The sequence below is a fragment of the Telmatherina bonti genome (genome assembly GCF_933228915.1).
Source record: "Telmatherina bonti genome assembly, chromosome: 9".
NCBI lineage: Eukaryota > Metazoa > Chordata > Actinopteri > Atheriniformes > Telmatherinidae > Telmatherina > Telmatherina bonti.
In genome coordinates this window covers 384,835-408,783 of record NC_136627.1, presented here as the reverse complement: position 1 = coordinate 408,783, position 23,949 = coordinate 384,835, and the positions used below count along the sequence as shown (strand labels likewise).

General features: G+C 46.9%; 1 protein-coding gene across 1 annotated transcript in view; it reads left to right on the top strand.

Annotated features, from left to right (window-relative positions):
• The window catches only part of efhd1 (EF-hand domain family, member D1), a 35,295-nt gene extending 13,238 nt beyond the window's left edge, over window positions 1-22,057 (top strand). Inside the window, exons 2-4 of the mRNA XM_079246969.1 lie at window positions 16,524-16,671; window positions 17,860-17,994; window positions 20,679-22,057. Of these exons, the coding sequence (XP_079103095.1) occupies window positions 16,524-16,671; window positions 17,860-17,994; window positions 20,679-20,813 (418 nt within the window). The 3' untranslated portion in view covers window positions 20,814-22,057. The remainder of the gene's footprint in view (window positions 1-16,523; window positions 16,672-17,859; window positions 17,995-20,678) is intronic.
• Window positions 22,058-23,949: the final 1,892 nt, after the last annotated feature.

The window sequence follows — 23,949 nt, the reverse complement described above, 5'->3', positions numbered from 1 at the left end:
TGTTTACATGCGATGGAGGGTTGATGCAACGCAGCGTGTTTACATGCGGCGGAGGGTAGATGCAGCTTGGAGTGTTTACATGCGGTGGCGGGTTGATGCAGCTTGACATTTTTACATGCGATGGAGGGTTGTTGCAACTCAGCGTGTTTATATGCAATGGGGGGTTGATGCAGCTTGGAGTTTTTACATGCGATAGAGGGTTGATGCTGCCCGGAGTGTTTACATGCGATGGAGGGTTGACGCAGCTCGACGTGTTTATATGCCATGGAGGGTTGATGCAGCTCGACGTTTTTACATGCAGTGGAGGGTTTAAGCTGCCCGAAGTGTTTACATGCGGTGGAGGGTTGATTTGGCCCAGAGTGTCTACTTGCAGTGGACAGTTGATGCAGCTCAACGTGTTTACATGCGATGGAGGGTTTAAGCTGCCCGAAGTGTTTACATGCGGTCGAGGGTTGATTCAGGTCAGTGTGTTTAAATGCGGTGGAGGGTTGATGCAGCCCGACTTGTTTCCATGTGATGGAGGGTTGATGCAGCTTAACGTGTTTACATGCGATGGAGGGTTGACGCAACTCAACGTTTTTACATGCGGTGGAGGGTTGATGCTGCCCGAAGTGTTTATATGCGATGGAGGGTTGATGAAACCCGAAATGTTTACATGTGATGGTGGGTTGATGTAGCTCGACGTGTTTACATGCAGTGGAGGGTTGATGCAGCTCGATGTGTTGACATGCGGAGGAGGATTGATGCAGCTCAACGTGTTTACTTGTGGTGGAGGGTTGATTAGGCCCGGAATGTTTACATGCGGTGGAGGGTTGATACACCTTGGAGTGTTTTCATGCTATGGAGGGTTGATGCAGCTCAACGTGTTTACATACGATGGAGGGTTGATTCAGCACGACATGTTTACATGCGGTGGAGGGTTTATGCAGCTTGACGTTTTTACATGCGATGGAGGGTTGTGGCTGCCTGGAGTGTTTACATGCGGTGGAGGGTTGATGCTGCGAGGAGTGTTTACATGCGATGGAGGGTTGATGCAGGTCAGTGTGTTTATATGCGGTGGAGGGTTGATACAGCTTGGAGTGTTTTCATGCTATGGAGGGTTGATGCAGCTCAACGTGTTTACATACGATGGAGGGTTGATTTAGCTCGACGTTTTTACATGCGGTGGAGGGTTGATGCTTCCCGGAGTGTTTACATGCGGTGGAGGGTTGAGGCGGCTCGACTTGTTTACCTGCGGTGGAGAGTTGATGCAGCTCTACGTGTTGACATGCGGTGGAGGGTTGATGCAGCTCGACGTATTTACATGCGTTTGTAGGGTTGATTCAGCTCGACGTGTTTCAATGTGATGGAGGGTTGATGCAGCTCAACGTGTTTACATGCGGTAGAGGGTTGATGCAGCAGGAATTGTTTCCATGTGATGGAGGGTTGATGCAGCTCGACGTGTTTACATTCGATGGAGGGTTGATGCATCTCGAAATGTTTACATGCGATGGAGGGTTGATGCAGCTCGACGTGTTTACATGTGGTGGAGGGTTGATGCAGCACGAATTGTTTCCATGTGATGGAGGGTTGATGCAGCTCAGCATGTTTACATGTGGTGGAGGGTTGATGCAGGTCAGCGTGTTTACATGCGGTGGAGGGTTTATGCAGCCTGGAGTGTTTACATGCGGTGTAGGGTTGATGCATCTCGACTTGTTTACCTGCGTTGGTGAGTTGATGCAGCTTGACGTATTTACATGCGGTGGAGGGTTGATGCAGCCCGAAATGTTTACATTTGCTGGAGGGTTGATGCAGCTTGGAGTGTTTACATGCCACGGAAGGTTGATGCTGCTCGACGTGTGTACATGCGATGGAGGGTTGATTCAGCTCGACGTGTTTATATGCGGTGGAGGGTTTATGCAGCTCAACGTTTTTACATGCGGTGGAGGGTTGATGCAGTACGAATTGTTTCCATTTGATGGAGGGTTGATGAAGCTCAACGTGTTTACATGCGATGGAGGATTGACGCAGCTCGACGTTTTTACATGCGATGGAGGGTTGATGCAACTCAGCTTGTTTACATGCGGTGGAGGGTTGATGCAGCCCGACTTGTCTACATGTGGTGGAGGGTCGATTTAGCTCGACATCTTTACATGCGGTGGAGGGTTGATGCAGCTTGGAGTGTTCACATGCGGTGGAGGGTTGATGCGTCTCGACTTGTTTACCTGCGTTGGTGAGTTGATGCAGCTCGACGTGTTTACATGCGGTGGAGGGTTGATGCAGCCCGAAATGTTTACATTTGCTGGAGGGTTGATGCAGCTTGGAGTATTTACATGCGAAGGAAGGTTGATGCTGCTTGACGTGTGTACATGCGATGGAGGGTTGATTCAGCTCGACGTGTTTATATGCGGTGGAGGGTTTATGCAGCTCAACGTTTTTACATGCGGTGGAGGGTTTATGCAGCTCAACGTTTTTACATGCGGTGGAGGGTTGATGCAGTACGAATTGTTTCCATTTGATGGAGGGTTGATGAAGCTCGACGTTTTTACATGCGATGGAGGGTTGATGCAACTCAGCTTGTTTACATGCGGTGGAGGGTTGATGCAGCTCAATGTGTTTACATACGGTGGAGGGTTGATGCAGCCCGACTTGTTTACATGTGGTGGAGGGTCGATTTAGCTCGACATCTTTACATGCGGTGGAGGGTTGATGCAGCTTGGAGTGTTTACATTGGATGGAGGGTTGATGCAGGTCAGCGCGTTTACATGCGGTAGAGGGTTGATGCAGCTCCACGTGTTTACATGCGGTGGAAGTTTTGATGCAGTTTGACATTTTTACATGCGAAGGAGGGTTGATGCAGCTCAACATGTTTACATGCGGGGGAGAGATGATGCAGCCCGACGTGTTCACATGCGGTGGAGAGTTGATGCAGCCCGAAATGTTTACATGTGACGGAGGGTTTATGCAGCGCGTGTTTACATGCGATGGAGGGTTGATGCAGCTCAGCCTGATTACATGCGGTGGATAGTTGATTAAGCCCGGAGTGTTTACATGCGGTGGAGGGTTTATGCAGCTCGACATGTTTACATATGATGGAGGGTTGATGCAGCCCGACTTGTTTACATGCGGTGGAGGGTCGATTTAGCTCGACATCTTTACATGCGGTGGAGCGTTGATGCAGCTTGGAGTGTTTACATGCGATGGAGTGTCGATGCAGGTCAGCGTGTTAACATGCGGTGGAAGTTTTGATACAGCTTGACATTTTTACATGCGAAGGAGGGTTGATGCAGCTCAACATGTTTACATGCAGTGGAGGTTTTGTGCTGCCTGGAGTGTTTACATGCGGTGGAGGGTTGATATAGCGCGACGTTTTTATGTGCAGCTGAGAGTTGATGCAGCTCGACACGCGACAAAAGAAAGTTGAAAAAGTTTAGCTTCTGTCACTGGCAGTGAGGATTTTATTAACTGTTTGAATAAAATATGAATTTTTCTAAATCGGTTTTGATGATATTAGTTTTTTTTTTCAAAAAAGATTAACCAGTGTTCCTTTATTTTTTTTGTAAAAACAGATTTAACAGCAATATTTCTGTTACTGTGAGAAAATTCTCTGGACTAATCATGCTTTATCTGATACTACATGCTGCAGTAAAAATGGCAGAATTTCCTCCAATGTCATAAACAATCAAATTTCTTGGAGACGGACGATCCGAGAACGTGACATTCATTGTCGCTGCTGTTTGTCGCATCCCATGTGTCGAGCCCATTAGGTTGGGATCTGGGCTTTGATTAGGTCATTCTCACACATTTAAACACTTAACCTTAAACCAGATTGTCCAAGTGCGAGATTGACTCTACTGCAACTTGGAGCCATTAACACCATGACGGTTTGGTGAACTTGGTCCAATTGGGCCCTTTTCCAGGTAAAGACTACACTTAAAAATATTGCAATCGGACATTTATTAAATGCTGGTGGGTTGTGGGATTTTTCTTTTCATTCTCTTTTTTTTTGTCCTCCCAATGAGTGTACGGACACCAAGATCACCCTAATAAAGGGTTTGCAGGAGGATTTTCAAACCTTGTGCCTATTACGAGGACAGTTCTGGCTGCCATCATGCATTCAGTGCAGCCACGGATATTCTTCTACTGCTGGTTCTGTGATTCAGGAACAGAAAATACAGATGAAACCAACATGATGGATATCTGATTTGTGATGCATTCTCACAACCACAAGAATAAAACCCCCAAGTCATAAAATAACACACTACAAGGGGGTGGTGTGATGGTTCAGTGTGATACAATGCAAGCACAAAAAAAAGCAATAGTGGTGTTTCAACACATACGATATCCCTTCCAGTATGCTGTGTCTTTGTTGGAAGATCACTCCAGCTTCTGATCTCGAACTACCCCTAGGTATTTCTATGACTGCACAGTCGCTATATCCTCCCCATCAATGCAGACTGGCTGGCTCGGTGCGTTAGATCTTCTGAAGTCCACCACCAGAAGACAGGTCTTTTTACTCCAGTAGAAGAAGGGCTCCACAAGGTCACTGTAGTCCCCTTCCTGTCCACCACTGACACATACCACAAATCTGATGCGTGAATAGAAAGGGAGCTAAGTTAGTCCCCCGTGGAGCCTCAGTGCTGCATTCCAGTGTCTCACAAACACATAACCCCACACCGATGTACTGAGAACAAGGTACATCTAGGTAGGTGTACGCCCAGGGCAGCATGTAAAGAACCGCATCTTCAACTCCCAAGCATTTCTGGTCGGCAAATGGGAGAGGGTTTAGGAGCTTCCCCCAGGTCTTCACTATGTGAGATGTCAAAGCCACAGGTCTGTAGTTATTCAGCTCCACTGGCCACCCAGTTGTTGAGACATGAAGTCAGCACCAGGACTTCTCCCATCTGAAGGCTCATATTGAAGAGCCTCCAAAGAGGGACTGCTAGTCGTCCTGCTAGTTGTTGGTGGCAGGAGCAGCCACAGACGTGGACCTGGAGGATGGTCGTGCCGAGGCGAACAGAGCAGTAGCAGAGATGTAAGAAGTTGCTACAGAAGGTGTTTTTGTTCTCCAGCTGATTTTCTACCTTTCTCTTGTACTCCACTTTGGCATGCCTCAGAGTCTTTTTAAGCTGTCTTTGCAACTCCTCAGCTTTTCCCAATCCCCTTCCTGAAATGCCTACTTCTTCTGGTTCAGGAGGTGCTTGATGTCACTGGTTATCGGTGGTTTGATGTTAGGATAGCACCGTACAGTTCCAGCCAGAATCAGTGTCCGTACAGAAACTGATGTAGTCTGTGATGGTGTTGACTCTCCTGTCCATTTCCTGCTCTCCCAGCAGTACATCCCAGACAGTGCGATCAAAGCAGTCTCAGAGCATCTCTTGCCTTTGTTGACGACTTCCTGAAAGATCTGGTGGTAACAGCAAGCCTCTGTACACAAAGTTTATATGTGGGTTAAAATTAGACCATGTTGTGATCTGATCTGCCCAGTGGAGGGAGAGGTACAGTCCTGTACACCTCCTTCAGGTTGCAATCAAACAGATCTAGTGTCCTATCTCCTCTTGTTGGATGTCCATATACTGAACAAAACTAGTCCGACGGAAGGAGAGTGATATGATGATGCTCAGATACTAATCAATACTAAAATGTAGTAACTAGTTAGATATGTGTACGTTAACACAGGTATCAATTCTTAAATGCTGACCACTTTCAAAATGGCAGCAGCCAAAGGCAAGGTAGACATACTGAAGAGTGAGGTTGTTTGGACCTTGAAGCAATGCTTAACCTAATACGAATCCAGACAGAACCGCATCATTCATGGAAGTGAGCCAGTCAGTTAGAAGCGGCCCACACCATCGCTCCGGATTATATGTGGCATATCGGGAAATGAGAAAGTTTCCATTTCCACTCTCTATCATAACCGTAAGCAAAAGTTAGCTATCTGCTGGGTTCTGACATCACTCCTCTCTGCATCCCTGGTGTCTAGGTAAACAGCATGCTCATATCTTCCTACGCTTTTGTTTGAAGTTGTGGCTCAGAAACATTAAATTCATAAATAAAAGTGAATGTCAAGCTTAGCATCCATAGTTAGCCACGCTGCTAGCATCCATAGTTAGCCAGGCTGTTAGAATCGTAATCAACCAGCAACCTCTGGCGGTCAAAAGTGAAGCCTATGCGAAAGTGCATAAGTGCGTGTCCTTTTGATTGACAGGCACCCGATCTCCCGCTTCTTGTAAAAAAAAAAAACTAAAAAAAAAAACCGCAGAACAACCACGGTTTTCAGCCGGTTAACAACATGACTTAGCTTTAGCCCGCTTACCTCCGTTAGCTCGTTAGCTCCTGTTATCTCTGGGTTAGCTTGGTTAGCTCTTAGCTACATGCAGGTTGGAGTTTGCTAGTTGTTAATCATCCACCATGACGCTCACAGCCCCCCTCTCAGCTCCACCTCTTTGCCCATATTTGTATTTTCTGGGCGAGACGACACATATGCCCCTGCCAAGATGGTGATGGTAGGAACCGCCCACCGAGCTTCAATTCAGCTCTTCAGAAACCTACGTTGACGTCACGGAGGCTCCGCCCATCTTTTATATACAGGTTATGATCATAATGCAGCCATGCTGCTAGCATCATGAAATGAAATGAATGAAATGAAATGAAAAATACTTTATTAATCCCCAAAGGGAAATATTGCAGTAGATAATTAACTAGAGGAGGTCTTGTTCCGGAGGCTGATGGCTGCTGGCAGGAATGATCTTCTGTATCTTTCAGTCTTACATCGGACCTGAAGAAGCCTCTCACTGAACACACTTTGTTGTTTCATCACCGTGTTGTGGAGAGGGTGTGAAGAATCCTCCATCATCTTCATCAGCTTGTGCAGCATTCTTCTTTGGACAATCAACTCCAGCGGCTCCAGAGTTACTCCAAGCACAGAAGCAGCTTTCTGGATCAGTTTGTTGATTCTCTTCAAGTCTCTGGTTCTGATGCTACTACCCCAGCAGATGCTGCAAAGCTGACTGCACTCTCCACAACAGACTTCTAGAAGATATGCAACATCTTGGTGCAGACGTTAAACCATCTCAGCTTCCTTAAGAAGTACAGTCTGCTCTGACCTTTCTTGTAGATGTAGTCAGTGTTGCATTTCCAGTCCAGTTTGTTGTCCAGCTGAACTCCAAGATACTTGTATTCCTCCACCACCTCCACCTCCTCTCCCAGGATGGAAACAGTGCTTTGTTTATTCTTCTTCCTCCTGAAGTCAACAATCATCTCTTTTGTTTTGCTGCTATTTAATATGAGATGATTGTCACCGCACCATTTAACAAACTGACTGACCAGTTCTCTGTACTCTGCTTCTTGTCCATCCCTGATACACCCCACAACTGCAGAGTCATCAGAGTATTTCTGCAGATGACAGGACTCAGAGTTGTACTGGAAGTCTGAGGTGTACAGAGTGAAGAGGAATGGCCAGAGTACAGTTCCTTGTGGTGCACCAGTGCTGCTGACCTCCATCTCAGACACACAACCTTTCAGTCTCACAAACTGGGGTCTGTTTGTGAGGTAGTCATAGATCCAGGTGGTTGTGGAGGTATCCACCTGGAATTTATGGAGCTTCTCACATAACAAAGCAGGCTGAATGGTATTAAAAGCACTGAGAAATGAAAGAACATGACCCTCAGAGTGCTGCCTGAATGGTCCAGATGAGAGTGTGCTCTCTGGAGCAGGTATATGATGGCATCTTCAACCCCAAGTCCATTACGATATGCAAACTGGAATGGGTCCTGAAAGGTGTTTACTTGCTTGTTGAGGTGAGCCAGTAAGAGTCTCTCCAGGACTTTCATGATGTGAGATGTCAGGGCAACTGGTCTGTAGTCACTTGGTTCAGCTGGTTGTGTTTTTTTAGGCACTGGAACAAGGCAGGAGGTTTTCCACAGCACTGGGACTCTATTTTGTCTCAGACTGGTGTTGAAAAGGTGCTGGAGAATCGGACATAGTTGTTCTGAGCAGGTCTTGAGAACTCTGGGACTGACACCATCTGGACCTGCAGCCTTGTTCTGGTTCAGTTTCTCAAGTTGCTTCTTAACCTGATTGCAGGAGACAAACAAGGTGGAGGTCTCAGGATGTCCTGATGTGGAGGGAGATGAAGCTGTGTTCTGGTCCATGACTGAGCTGCAGGGTGACAGATTGGAGGCGTGACAGGAAAGCAGTGGGCTTATGGAGGGTGTGTGGTCTGTTGGGCTGGAGGTAGGGGGTGAACTGAACCTGTTGAAGAATATGTTCAGCTCATTAGCTCTGTCCAGACCTCCATCAGGCTGGTCCCCCTTTAACTTGAAGCCGGTGATCTTCTTCATTCCAGACCACACATCCCTCAGGTTATTCTGCTGGAGCTGACTTTCTAACTTCTTCCTGTAGTCCTCCTTGCACTTCTTAGTTTGTGTTTTAAGTTGTTTTTGTGTTGCCCTCAATAACTCCCTGTCTCCATCCCTGAAGGCTTTCTTTTTGATGTTCAGCAGCTTTTTCAGGTCACTGGTGATCCAGGGTTTGTTATTGGGGAAGCACCTCACTGTTCTTGTTGGGACGATGCTGTCCACACAGAAGTTTATGTAATCTGTCACACACTCAGTCATGGCGTTGATGTCGTCTCCATGAGGTTCACAGAGGACGTTCCAGTCTGTAGCCTCAAAGCCTCCTCTAAGAGCATCTTCAGCTTCAGCAGACCAGATTTTGATAGTCTTTGTGATGACTGGTTGCTGCTGAACGATGGGCTTGTAGGTGGAGGCGAGAAGAACCAGATTATGGTCAGATCTTCCTAAAGGAGGCAGGGCAGAACAACTGGATCCATTATTCATATTTGCATAAAATAAGTCCAACATCTTATTTTCTCTGGTGGAGCAGCTGACAAACTGCTGGAATGTTGGTAGAGTTGCAGAGAGGGAGACATTGTTGAAGTCTCCGGAGATCGCCATGAATGAGTTTGGATGCTGTGTTTGTAGCCGAGCAACGACGGAGCTGATGACGTCACAGGCTGTGTCTGGTGCGGTACCAGGTATTATATAAACCGCTACCAGAATAACACAGGTAAACTCTCTGGGTAAATAATATGGACGGAAGCTCACAGCTAACAGTTCCATGTCCCTTGTGCATATCTTCTCCTTGACAGTAACATGTCCAGGATGACACCAACGCTGGTTAACCAGCACTGCAATTCCACCACCCTTTAGCTTTCTGCTGTGTTGTCTACTGCGGTCTGCACGGACCGTTTTAAAGCCCGGTACAGACACATTACAGTCAGGGATGTGTTCATGCAGCCATGTCTCGGTGAAGCACATAATACTGCACTCTCTGTATTCTTTCTGAGACCTTGTTAGCATCTCAAGCTCGTCTGTTTTGTTAGCTAGCGATCTCACATTACCCATGAGGACGGTCGGGAGAAATGGTTTAAATCTCCATCGCCGTCTTCGTTCTCTGACTCCCGCTCTGCATCCTCTTCTCTTTCTTTTCAACTCCATCGGAATTTGATGTGTTGTTTCGCTGATAATCCTGATTTGGAAGAGGTTAATCAGTTGATCCCGATTGTAAACAAGTCTTTTGTTGCCATGGAGACTCATCATAACAAGTCTTGGAAGAGCCAAACATATGTATAAAAATCTTCCAAGTGCACTTAGTGTACTTGTTAAGAGAAGTTGAAGTTTCTTTTAGTTTTGTATTTTTTAATCAACAGTGAGTAGTTTAAGGGGACATAGCTGCACAAGTTATATTTAAAATAATACAGTGCTTCTCAAACATTTTTACAGTTTGTACCACCTGAGAAAATATCAAGCTTTCCAGTCAGTACCACCATTATGACAAACCTCAGCATACAGCAGTGAAGACTTACCCTATTAGCTATGGACAGTTTATAAAGGGGCGCTGTGATGGACTGGGGACCTATCTAGAGTGTTCCCACTTTTTAACATTATCTGCCATGAACCGCATTCTCCGTGATGCTGTGTTGTTTGAAAATGGCACACACACACACACACACACACACACACACACATACACACACACACACACACACACACACACACACACACACACACACACACACACACACACACACACACACATAAAGCATGTAACGTCTTTGGCTAGTGCAGACGCAGTTGCTCACCAGTCGTGTGTGGCTTTCCAGCTTTCGCTGTTGGAAGGCTGACTGTATGTGGCTGCGTGTGCTTTGGGTGGGAGAACAGCAGGCTGTAACTTGGACCTGGACTGCTTCAGTTCTCCCTGTTTTCATAGAAAACATCCATTGGTTTATCTTTCAGCGCTGGTTCCAAGGCAGGCCCAGAGTGGCTCATTGGGAGGACTGGGATAAATTCCAGCGGGCCAGCGATTTCCCTGTGTTTATTCTTTTTTAAAATATTTTTTAAAAATTGTATAATTTAATTTTAGGCTGGTGTTCACTGATGGTACTGGCTAAATTGATGAGGTGTGCTGCTCCTGCTCTCCCCGAGTCGATTCCTCCTGCAGCTCAGCCTCTCCCTCGTTTTTTTTCTTCTTCCCCTGTTTTGGCAGACGGAACACACCCAACGTTGGTCAGTGGAGGGGTTTGAAAGATGGAAAGTAGAAAGGGCAAGGGTGGTGCAGAGAAGGTAAGAAAGAGGAAAGCTCTGGAAACAGCTAAATTTGGAAAAATTGGCAACTTTTTCATCAAACAGGCTTGCAGTTTGTAATGTCAAATAAAGACGATCAAACGGGTTGGCAAGATGTTGATCTCTGTCTGCAAACCAGCGTTCAAGTTAATTTATTATCAAGACTTGACAACAACAACAATGTGGCGTTGTGGCATGTAACATATATAGTTAATTTAAATGATAGTATGACGCTACATAACTGGGAGACTGTCCAGCTGCTCAGAGGGAGAAGCGAGATGCAGAATCAAACGGCAGCCGTGAGCCCAAAAGTCCAGATTGGCCAAGTAGGCTCACTCTTTGTGTGGTTATTATAATGAAGCCTATGGTGGGGACTTGCTGTACATGTAAAATGCCCTGAGATGCTAGATCAGGCATGTCCAGCTCTGGTGGTCTTCGAGGGCCACAATCCTGTAGGTTTTCCATGTATCTCTGCTCCAACATTGCTGTTGGATCCATTTAATGGAAGCCAGGTGTGTTGGAGCAGTGATACATGGAAAAGCTGCAGGACAGCGGCCCTCGAGGACCGACTGTCCTAGATGATTCAACACCATATTAATGACAGTGACCTGAACTGATCGGAGGCTGAGTGCTTTAGTGTCAGATGCAGAGCGAGATGCCAGGCGTGGTGGGGAGATTGGTCATGTCAGTACGGATGGAGCAGGAGAGCTGTTGGAACAAGCAAGCATTAGTTCCCATGAAACTACTCTCTATGCCCAAACAGCAGCACCGTCTCATTGTTTTTTTGTTTTTAAAAGTTAGATAGTAAACATGCAGAGCCCACAATTAAAAGGGAATGTAATGAAAGTAAGATGAACTATGCCTGTATATTTTTCACATCAACAATACCTCAAAAGTTAAGTAAAACTGTATTTTCTTCATCAAAAGTGCAGGTGAATCCAGGGAAACTGGAGGAAGCGTGAAAGGGAAGGAAGAGTCTACTCCGGGACTAATTACAGCTCCAGAACTTCATGTTAGGAATGACACAGATGACGATGAGTCTGTTGGGAGTTTTGATTACTCTGTCACAGCATATACACTTTTTTATTACCATCCACATTAAACCCCTAATATTGGATGGAAGATGGAACCAACTGCAACTGGCTGACTTACTGTGAAAAAGATCAGTCTTGGTACTAACCCCCCCCACCCCTCCATGGCATTTTCACCCGTGTTTAGTGATGGCGTTTTCATCATGGGGAGCATGAAAGACGGGAACATACAGGAGCGATGAAGAAGAGGCAGGTTACAGCCTAGACAACATTAAACATGTTAATCCCGGCAACATTTTGCCGGGATTTTGGGGGGGGGGGGGATTAGTCACTACAAGCATCACAGACGACTGCACCCAGTAGGGCCAACAAGCTGGTGGTCGAAGGATCAGGCACTAAGTAAAGTGTTTGGGTGCTTTGGGAAACCTCAGAGAGCCTTGTTTCCCAAAGTCCTTATGAATTTACACAACATTGTACATGACAACACACAACCGCCAACTGTGCGAGCCAAAGCTAAAGGATTCATAGAAGGGCTTTTGAGGAATGAGACAGTCCTCTGCTCACATTTTCGAGTTGACATCCCTCCTAGCAAAGTACTTGCAAACAACGGGCATGGATATGGTTACAGCTCAGAGTTGAGGGGACAGAGGAGGGTCTCAGGGAGTGTGAGGGACTGGGAAGGAGCTAAGAGAGCAGCTGATGAGTTTGTGAGGTGGGCGAATGTAAAGTTGGAAGAGGAAGGAGAATGTGGGGTGGTAGTGCAGACAGCCCTTCCTGAGAAAAGGTTCAGAAAAAAGAAAAGAATGCCAGGAGAACCTGCAGAAGATGAGCAGCTAGCATCAGCCGATACTGATTTCAAGATGAAAGTTTATAATGTCAGTGTGGACAGAGTAACAGACAGTATCCATAGGAGGTTTTCTGCCTCTAATGTAGGCTGCCTACCACGACTGTACGCAGTTCGCACCACTTCACAGCAATCTCATCTCAGGGCACTTTACAGACACACCAACTCATGCCCATTCATAATAAATATCCTCGTTAAGGAAAACCAACAGATTGCATGGGATCTTCCATCAGTCCCCATCCTGAGCCAGGATCAAGCAGCCAATGCAGGGACTAGGTGCCTGAACAGACGGTGGTAGGCTGATGTGGAAAACAAAGGGAAGACGATGCTTATTTTAAATGTGAATTTAATGTTTTCTGAATTTTAATTTAAAGTTTTATACTATTTCTCAATATAAGGAAATAATGCAATTCTCACACACTGTTAATGTCTTTTATTATATTTATTCATATTTTTCATCCTAAAAGTTTTGATTTTATTTTGGTAGTGTTCTGACTTTGCTTTATTGAAAAAAATAGTTTTTCCACTCTGTGTAGCATCAAAATTAGTATTGAGTGGGGACGCACCGATCCACTTTTGGGGAGTTCCGATCCAATATCTGAAACTTGAATATCTGCCGATACTAATATCTGTCTGATACCAAACGTGTTTATTCATTCATTTTCCTAACCGCTTAATCCAACTCAGGGTTGCGGGGGAGCTGGAGCCTATCCCAGCAGTCTTTGGGCAAAAGGCAGGGTACACCGTGGACATCTCGCCAGTCCATCGCAGGGCACCAGATGTGTTTATGTGAACATTATTATGGTTATTACTGCTGTTATAACTGTGTAAGATGTCATCAGGTTGTAATAAATGACCCATCCTTTCTGAAGTTACCTCACCAATACAAATATAATAACATTACAGATCTAACAATTTCAACAAGTTTTATTTTGGCACATTTTACCTAAATACAACTATAAATGTGTGGTTTTGGAACAAAGATCCAGCTTTTAGTGCCGTGTTCCTCATCGCATGCGGCTCTCTGACTCTTGCCTTGCGGCTCGTGAAGCAGCCGCTGGCTTTCTGAAAATGCATCTAAACAAGTCATAATGATCCTCAATGCTGCAGTTCTCTCCACTAACAAGAGCTGCAGGCTGCTTGCAGAAACTCTGCTGTCCTAACGGCCCTAACTGACCCTGTCAGAGTTGCCAGTTCTGGCTGATTTCAGCTGCAGCGAACTCCACCAAAGAGCTGCTCCGTCGGTAGCTCCGTATATATAATGAAAAAATAACGCCCACATTCTGGAGGCATTATTGTATTTTCACCAGATACTGTTGCATAAGAACGCCGTTACTCCGTGTAATATTTAGGATAACCATTCCTTGCTAAGAAGCTGAATGTTACTGATTTACATTCTATTCTATTCTATTCTATTCTATTCTATTCTATTCTTCAGTCATTTAGACGCTTTTATCCAAAGCGACTTACATATGAGTGAAAACCACACAAGCAGGAAATCAAACAGTAGAGAACATGGTAGGAAGGTGCTGGTGGACTGTCCAGTTGGACGCAGGTCCTTCCATGAAGCTACAGGCTTTTTTTTTTTTTTATTGTTGTTGTTTACTCCCTTCCCACCCCATAATATCACCTATGTTATAATACAAAGAATTAATACCATAAAGTTTGTTGCAAAGAACTGGGCTAAGTTCTCCAACTTTCCAACAAATACAGCTAAACTAAGTGTTGAAGTTCTCCTTGAAGAGCTGAGTCTTCAGCTGGGTCTGAAAGTAGACAGGGACTCTGCAGAGCGGACAGAGTTTGGGAGAAGTGCTGCACTCTGCCTTGTTGCTGATATCAGGGATCTGTCAATAAAAAGGACATGTCCCTAATTATACAAAATTTTGAAATTAAATTGTTTATAAATGGATGAATCATTTACAAAAAAAAGGAAAAAAAAATTCCCCAACAGTTGTCATGAAGATAAACCTTATTGTATAGGTGCTAAGCCTAAACATAAAGCACCTGAAGTGCAGCTTGCGAAAGCACCTATTTGACAGTTGTCAAACGCTAAGATTATTTGCATTCAATATTGTCAAGTTCAAACACTGATTTGTTTTTACCTATTATTGTCTGACGTGTATGTGATGAAACAAATTTGTTAGTGATGATTGTCTGCATATTGCACATAATAAGTGATGTAAGAAAAGAATGAACGTACATAATGAGCGGTCAAAAAATGGTGTTCACCTTTATACAAGCAACACCTGTCACCTGCAGAAAGGTTCCTAGTTAAATAGATTTTGACCATAAATGCACAGTGCTGCCATCTAGTGTACAATTAATATACACTGCTCAAAAAACTAAAGGGAACACTACAATAACACGTTGTAGATCTGAATTAATGAAATATTTTTATTAAATACTTTGTTCTTTCCATAGCTGAATGTGCTGAAAACAAAATCACACATAAATTATCAATGAAAATCAAACATATCAACCCATGGAGGTCTGGATTTGGAGTTCTACTCCAAATGAAAGTGGAAAAACACACTACAGGCTGATCCAGCTTTGATGTAATGTCCTTTAAACAAGTCAGAATGAGGCTCAGTAGTGTGTGTGGCCTCCGCGTGCCTGTATGACCTCCCTACAACACCTGGGCATGCTCCTGATGAGGCGGTGGATGTTCTCCTGAGGGATCTCCTCCCAGACCTGGACTAAAGCATCCGCCAACTCCTGGACAGTCTGTGGTGCAACTTGGCGTTGGTGGATGGAGCGAGACATGATGTCCCAGATGTGCTCAGCTGGATTCAGGTCTGGGGAACGGGCGGGCCGGTCCATAACATCAATGCCTTGGTGTTGCAGGAACTGCTGACACACTCCAGCCACATGGGGTCTAGCATTGTCTTGCATTAGGAGGAACCCAGGGCCAACCGCACCAGCATATGGTCCCACAAGGGGTCTGAGGATCTCATCTCGGGACCTAATGGCAGTCAAGGAATTGCCAGGGAGAGTGTTTTTATTTATTTATTTATTTATTTTTAGCTTTTGTTCCATTCCCTTCTTGCAATACTCCCTTTGTTAAAATATGAGGAGCAATAGATTACACAACATTGTCTTGGGTACAGCTAATCCAGTGCTGAATTGTTGCAATGTTCGGAGAGTTCGGCAGGTTGTTCCACCATCGTGGCACAACAGAGGAAAAGAGTCTGGCTGGTGGTTTAGTCCCACGTAGTGGTGGTAACACGAGGTGTCTTTTGCTGGTGGAACGTAGCTGTGGAGAGGAAGTGTAGGCCTGGATGAAGGAGTGAAGGTAGACGGGAGCCGTTTGACTGATTGTTTTGTAAACCAGAAGCAGAGCTTTGAATTTGATGCATGCTGCAACTGGAAACCAGTGAAGAGCGATTAGCAGCGGAGTGACATGAACCCGTTTGGACTGGCATTCTAGATCATCTGCAGAGGTTTAACCAGCATGCAGGCAGACCTGCCAGTAGGGAACTGCAGTAATCGATGTGTGAGATGACCAGAGTCGTGTGTTCTGTCAGGTACGGTCTGATTCTCTTGATGTTGTAGAGAGCATATCGGCAGGTACGGGCAAACGAGGCAACATGGACCTTAAAGGTCAGCTGGTCATCCACCATGACACCCAGATTCCAGGCTGCAGACAAAGGAACAAGTGTGATAGAGTGGAGCTTCACACATATCTGTGGAGGTAAGGAAGGATTGGCTGGACAGACAATGAGCTCTGTCTTGGATAGATTGAACTGAAGGTGGCGATCCTTCATCCATGCAGATGATTTTATATTATTTGTAGATATAAATGCAAATGTACATAATTTGATTTCTTTTTGTGAGTTTGATGCTCAGCATGCACATAATCAGTCTCTTTAAGTCTTCGTGTGTTCCATTTGCTGATATTGGCCGGTCTCTAATAATGATGGCTGTCAATGAAAGTCACACTAAAGTCAGTTTGGTATATTAAAAAGAAGAGAAATGTATAAAAGCCTGACTGAACACAGGATTCATCATCATGCATGATATTCTGTCTGAATTTGTTATTTGTAGGTATGACACTGGGAAAGATGGCTTCATTGACCTGATGGAACTGAAACTGATGATGGAGAAGCTGGGAGCTCCACAGACCCACCTTGGCCTCAAGAACATGATTAAAGAGGTTGACGAAGACTTTGATGGCAAACTGAGTTTCAGAGAGGTGAGCTACTTTGCCATCTTCTATTTCAGGGGGTCACCAACATAAATAAGATGTGACACCAATATTTATCAACGAAATTTGTGATTTTTAGAAGTACTGTCAAGATCAAACAATTAATACCTTTATTTTTTTTTAACACATTAACGCAACTACAAAGTTAGGACACGTCATTCTAAAAATCTGATTTCAGCATCAGCTCTGTGAGGGAAGCTTTTAATTGTGATCATTTGTGATTAATCAGCAATAATCCAAATCCACCAACAAATCACTTTATGTCACACCTCATTGATGAAGATTGGTTGTTTTTCCAGCCTTACATTGAGACCAGTAGTTAACCAAACTTTTTTGAGTCATGACCCCAAAATAGAGTAAGTATTTGCAACCCACCCCCACCACTAGTCACCTCTTGACTACTGAGGGTTTTATTGTTAATTGTGTAATATATTGAATGGTCATGCTCTTCTAAATGTGAGGCTGGAATTTTTTCAGTCTCTAAAGTTACTTTTGGTGGATTATGTTTACAGTTATGACAAAGCACCTACATGCTATGCCAAAAGTCAGCCTCTCTCAGTGAGATCATGCCAAATTCTGATTTTTAAAATGGCTTCCGTATTATCTTGGTTCCTGGACACCTGATGATAAAAGAAAAACAAGTCTAAATGCAAGGCCTGAAAATGGTCTAATCATAAATAAGAAAGAGGTAGTGGTTTTGGTGGGTTTGGGTTAAGAAATACATAAATGAAAGAAATCGTCTTCCTTTACCAAGAAATGCTGAATCTGTTAATAACGTGGGAGTGTGTGTGTGTGGGAGTGAGAGGGTGTGTGTGTGTGTGTGTGTGTGTGTGTGGGAGTGAGAGGGTGTGTGTGTGTGTGTGTGTGTGTGTGTGTGTGGGAGTGGGAGGGTGTGTGTGTGTGGGTGTGTGTGTGTGTGTGGGAGTGAGAGGGTGTGTGTGTGTGTGTGGGAGTGAGAGGGTGTGTGTGTGTGTGTGTGTGTGTGTGGGAGTGAGAGGGTGTGTGTGGGTGGGTATACAGCTTCAGATGTATCTACATGGATGACAACAGCAGGTAGAATGACTGCCATGACTATAGGTTAGTGGAAACTAAAGGCAAATGTCAGCGTTGTACATTATTTACGGATAAACACAGGACTCTGCATAAGTAATTCCTGACCAATCGGTTCTTTGGCAGTTCCTGCTGATCTTCCGTCGAGCAGCAGCTGGAGAGTTGCAGGAGGAAAGTGGCCTGATGGCTCTCGCCAGACTGTCTGAGATTAACGTGTCCACTGAGGGAGTGATGGGGGCCAAAGACTTCTTTGAAGCCAAGGTATGATGATGGTTTGGAAGTTTATATGGAGTTGAGCTAACCTTTGTGCGTACAGATTAGACATCTTATTAGTTTAGCTTTCACTGATAAACTTCATTCAATGTAGTTTCAGACTATATGTCATTTGGAATGTCAACTAAAACTATGGGCTGGCTGATCTGATCGAGTATGACTGTAATATTAATATTCCCATGTATATATATGGAGTGTTTCTCATGCTCCTTTTTCCTGATATTTCGATCATTGGGGATGGATCCATCGATCACTACGGCTTTCCTCTGCTGCTTATCCATCATCACTATGTCCGCTTGGTTGGCCACCACCATTTTATCTGTCTGGATTGCAGGTATTTAGCTGTTGCAGCTTTCCTTGTGGCTTCTTCATGGTGACTATTCGACTGTGGTATGCCCAGGTACTTCTAGCTTTCCTCCACATCTGTTATCCTGCCCTCTGGGAGTCCAATGTTCTCCGTGGAGGAAGCAGCAGAGGAAAGCCGTAGTGATCGATGTATCCATCCCCAATTATGGAAATATCAAGAAAAGGAGAAACTGGAGAAGTACCAAGGCCTCAAGGAAGACCTGGAGAAGGCCTGGAGGGTGGAAGCAACAATAGTACCCATAGTGATGGGAGCACTGGGGGCCGTGTCCCCCACACTGGAGAAATGGCTCCAACAGATACCTGGTGAAACATCAGACATCTCCGTCCAGAAGAGATCAGTCCTAGGAACAGCTAAGATACTGAAGTGGAACCTCAAGCTCCCAGGACTCTGGTAGAAAACCCGAGCTGGAGAGATGAACAGCCACCCGCCCTACCCTGGGAGATGGGAGGGGTGGGGGAGAGAGGAGTCGAACACCTTCAACAGGTCCACCCCCCCCCCCCCCCCCCCCCCAAGACCCGAAAGAGGGTATAGAGCTGGTCCACTGTTCCCCGACCAGGACGAAAACCACACTGCTCCTCCTCAATCCGGGATTCGACTATCCGGCGGACCCTCCTCTCCAGGACCCCTGAATAGACCTTACCAGGGAGGCTGAGGAGTGTGATTCCCCTGTAATTGGAACACACCCTCCGGTCCCCCTTCTTAAAAAGGGGGACCACCACCCCAGTCTGCCAGTCCAGAGGTACTGTCCCCGATGTCCACGCAATGCTGCAGAGGCGTGTCAGACAGGACAGCCCCACAGCATCCAGAGCCTTAAGGAACTCCGGGTGGATCTCATCCACCCCCGGGGCCTTGCCGCCAAGGAGCTTTTTGACCACCTCAGCGACTTCAGCCCCAGAGATAGGAGAGTGCATCCCTGAGTCCCCCAGCTCTGCTTCCTCATCGGAAGACGTGTTGGTAGGATTGAGGAGGTCTTCGAAGTATTCCCTCCACCGACCAACAACGTCCCGAGTTGAGGTCAGCAGCTCCCCATCTCCACTGTACACAGTGTTGATGGAGCACTGCTTCCCCCTCCTGAGCCGCCAGATGGTGGACCAGAATCTCCTCGAAGCCGTCCGGAAGTCTTTCTCCATGGCCTCGCCAACTCCTCCCATGCCCAAGTGTTTACCTTGGCAACAGCCGAAGCCGCATGCCGCTTAGCCTGTCGGTACCCATCAGCTGCCTCCAGAGTCCCACAGGCCAAGAAGGCCCGATAGGACTCCTTCTTCATCTTGACGGCATCCCTCACTGCTGGTGTCCACCAACGAGTCCTGGGATTACCGCCACGACAGGCACCAACGACCTTACAGCCACAGCTCCGGCCGGCCGCCTCAGCAATAGAGGCACGGAACACAGTCCATTCGGACTCAATGTCCCCCGCCTCACTCGGGACACGTTCGAAGCTCTGCTGAAGGTGGGAGTTGAAGCTCGCTCTGACAGGGGACTCAGCCAGACGTTCCCAGCAGACCTTCACAACACGTTTGGGTCTGCCAGATCTGACCGGCTTCCTCCCCCACCATCTGAGCCAACTCACCACCAGGTGGTGATCAGTTGAAAGCTCCGCCCCCCTCTTCATCCGAGTGTCCAAGGCATGTGGCCGCAGGTCCGACGATACGACTACAAAATAGATTATCCCAGGGACTCCTGATGCCAGGTGAGTCCAACTATATCTAGCCGGAACCGCTCAACCTCGCGCACAAGCTCAGGCTCCTTCCCTACCAGAGAGGTGACATTCCACGTCCCTAGAGCCAGCTTCTGCAGCCGGGGATCGGACCGCCAGGGTCCCCGCCTCTTGCTGCCGCCCAGCTCACACTGCACCCGACCCCTACAGCTCCTCATGCAGATGGTGAGCCCCCTGTGGGCCCACGTCCGGGCAAGGGAACACTTCCGGGGTTTCTGAGCCGTACTTGGTCTGGTCCCTCCCCTAGACACCTGTTTGCCATGGGTGACCCTACCAGGAGCATAAAGCCCCAGACAACATACATGCTAGGATCTTCAGGACACATAAACCCCTCCACCATGATAAGGTGACGGCTCATCATCAAGTTAAATACCTTTTGTTCGACCTGTAGCGGTTTACAGGCTAACCCTGGTGGATTGTAATGATGTAATGTTAACATTCTTAAAACAACCGCTGATTTTACCTGAATTTATTCTTCCTGTGTGTATTTGGGAAAATGTGTTGAATGTCCAAATGAAGCTCAATCTCAGACCGTAAAGCCGTGATTGAAATGTGAAGATTTGTGTTGATGTCATTTTGTGTCTCCAGGTGCAGGCTTTGAATCAGGGCAGCAAGTTTGAAGCTGAGATCCGAGAAGAAAAAGAGGAACGGAAGAGACAAGAAGTGGAGAAACAGCAGCGACAAGCTGCCTTCAAGCAACTGCAGTCCACTTTCTGCTCATGACTCCTCTTACTGCGATTTTTAAATTAGCTTCAGGTGCCACTCATACTGTAGCGAACCGCACTCAGAAAAAGATTTAACTAAATAGATTCAGAAGAGTAGAAACTCATAGATATACTTGAAAAAAAACACACCTGCTTACATGTTCAGTCATTCCAGATGTTCTGCAGCTTAGGATGTGTAAGGATATCTAAGGTTTATTGACCATTCCTGTGGACTTGTTTGCACCCCCCCTTCAGGGAGCCAGAAGGGAATTTTGAAGTTTTGTTCAGTGATTTTTGTCGTTGTTGTTCTACGTTGTCTGTGAAGCATAATGCAGTTCACCTTATTTCCTCATAAGATGTTTTATCTTCAACCTGAATGCAGTTTAACTGTGACTCCGTCTTCATCTACAATACAAGCTAGGAACTCAGAGACAGTATTTATTAAATGACAATGGTTGCATGACATTAATCAAATATTAGTTTTCATGTTTTAGATGTAGACTTTTAGAAAACTGTTTGATTTCCCACAATGTCAGATGAAGAAATTCCCTTTCAGCCTGATGGTCGGGGAATGAAAATACGTACCTTTATCTGGATTTAATGCAGCCTCCATAAAGAACTGGGAAAGTCTGTTTACAACCACTTGGAGGTCAACTGGAGAAGGTTATAATTCCCAGTCGGAAACCAGTACCGCACTGGTTTATAAGTCACTTACATGTCCAGATGCTCCGCTATGGAACCATATCCTCAGGTTATCATGGGTAATATCATCACATCTGCTCCGCCTGCGTGGAGGAAAGAACATATCTTCAAACCCTTTATTTTTCTTTCTGTTCGGTGTGTAAACCGCTGCAGACCCAATTTCTCCTCACCGAGATGCACACTCACCTCTTCCAGTCCGCTATGTTTTCGCCGTTTGTTGGCATGAAGGAGTCCAGCTGGTCCTAGCTGGCCGAACATAGTGGAACTAGTATAGCGGAACTAGTAAACTTGTAAACCGGTTTATAGCGGAACTAGTAAACTTGTAAACCGGTTTATAGGGGAACTAGTAAATATCTTCATCTTCTGCCGCTTATCCAGGGTCGGATCGCGGGGGCAGCAACCTAAGCAGGGAAGCCCAGACTTCCCTCTCCCCAGCCACATCTGCCAACTCTGCGGGGGGGATCCCGAGGCGTTCCCAGGCCAGCCGAGAGATATAATCCCTCCAGCGTGTCCTGGGTCTTCCCCGGGGTCTCCTCCCAGAGGGACGTGCCTGGAACACCTCACCAGGGAGGTCCAGGAGGCATCCTGACCAGATGCCCGAGCCACCTCAACTGGTTCCTCTCGATGCGGAGGAGCAGCGGCTCTACTCTGATCTCCTCCCGGATGACCGAGCTCCTCCCCCTATCTCTAAGGGAGAGCTCGGCCACCCTGCGGAGGAAACCCATTTCAGCCGCCTGTATACGAGATCTCCTTCTTTCGGTGACGACCCACAGCTCATGACCATAGGTGAGGGTAGGAATGTAGATCGACTGGTAAATCAAGAGCTTCACCTTCTGGCTCAGCTCCTTCTTCACCACGACAGACCGGCGCAGAGTCTGCATTACTGCAGACGCCGCACCGATCCGTCTGTCAATCTCGCGCTCCATCCTTCCCTCACTCGTGAACAAGACCCCGAGATATTTAAACTCCTCCACTTGAGGCAGGACCTGACTCCCGACCCGGAGAGGGCAATCCACCCTATTCCGGCTGAGGACCATGGTCTCAGATTTGGAGGTGCTGATTCTCATCCCAGCCGCTTCACACTCGGCCGCAAATCGCTCAAATGAGAGCTGGAGATCACGACCAGATGAAGCCAACAGGACCACGTCATCTGCAAAAAGCAGGGACCCAATCCTGAGGCCACCAAGTCGGATCCCCTCAACACCTCGGCTGCACCTAGAAATTCTGTCCATATAAGTTATGAACAGAATCGGTGATAAAGGGCAGCCTTGGCGGAGTCCAACCCTCACCGGAAACGAATCCAACTTACTACCGGCAATGCGGACCAAGCTCTGACACCTGTCGTACAGGGACCGGACAGCTCGTACAAGGGGGTTCGGTACCCCATACTCCCGGAGTACCCACTACAGGAGCCCCTGGAGGACACGGTCAAATGCCTTCTCCAGGTCCACAAAGCACATGTAGACTGGTTGGGCAAACTCCCATGACCTCTCCAGGACCACAAGAGGGTATAGAGCTGGTCCACTGTTCCGCGACCAGGACGAAAACCACACTGCTCCTCCTCAATCCGAGATTCGACTATCCGGCGGACCCTCCTCTCCAGGACCCCTGAATAGACCTTACCAGGGAGGCTGAGGAGTGTGATTCCCCTGTAATTGGAACACACCCTCCGGTCCCCCTTCTTAAAAAGGGGGACCATCACCCCAGTCTGCCAATCCAGCGGTACTGTCCCTGATGTCCACGCGATGCTGCAGAGGCGTGTCAGCCAGGACAGCCCCACAGCATCCAGAGCCTTAAGGAACTCCGGGCGGATCTCATCCACCCCCGGGGCCTTGCCGCCAGCGACTTCAGCCCCAGAGATAGGAGAGTCCACCCCTGAGTCCCCCAGCTCTGCTTTGTCATCGGAAGACGTGTTGGTAGGATTGAGGAGGTCTTCGAAGTATTCCCTCCACCGACCCACAACGTCCCGAGTTGAGGTCAGCAGCTCCCCACCTCCACTGTACACAGTGTTGATGGAGCACTGCTTCCCCCTCCTGAGCCACCGGATGGTGGACCAGAATCGCCTCGAAGCTGTCCGGAAGTCTTTCTCCATGGAATCGCCGAACTCCTCCCATGCCCAAGTGTTTACCTTGGCGACAGCCGAAACCGCATGCGGCTTAGCCTGTCGGTACCCATCAGCTGCCTCCAGAGTCCCACAGGCCAAGAAGGCCCGATAGGACTCCTTCTTCATCTTGACGGCATCCCTCAGTGCTGGTGCACCAACGAGTCCTGGGATTACCGTCACGACAGGCACCAACGACCTTACAGCCACAACTCCGGCTGGCCGCCTCAGCAATAGAGGCACGGAACACAGCCCATTCGGACTCAATGTCCCCCACCTCACTCGGGACATGGTTGAAGCTCTGCTGAAGGTGGGAGTTGAAGCTCGCTCTGACAGGGGACTCAGCCAGACG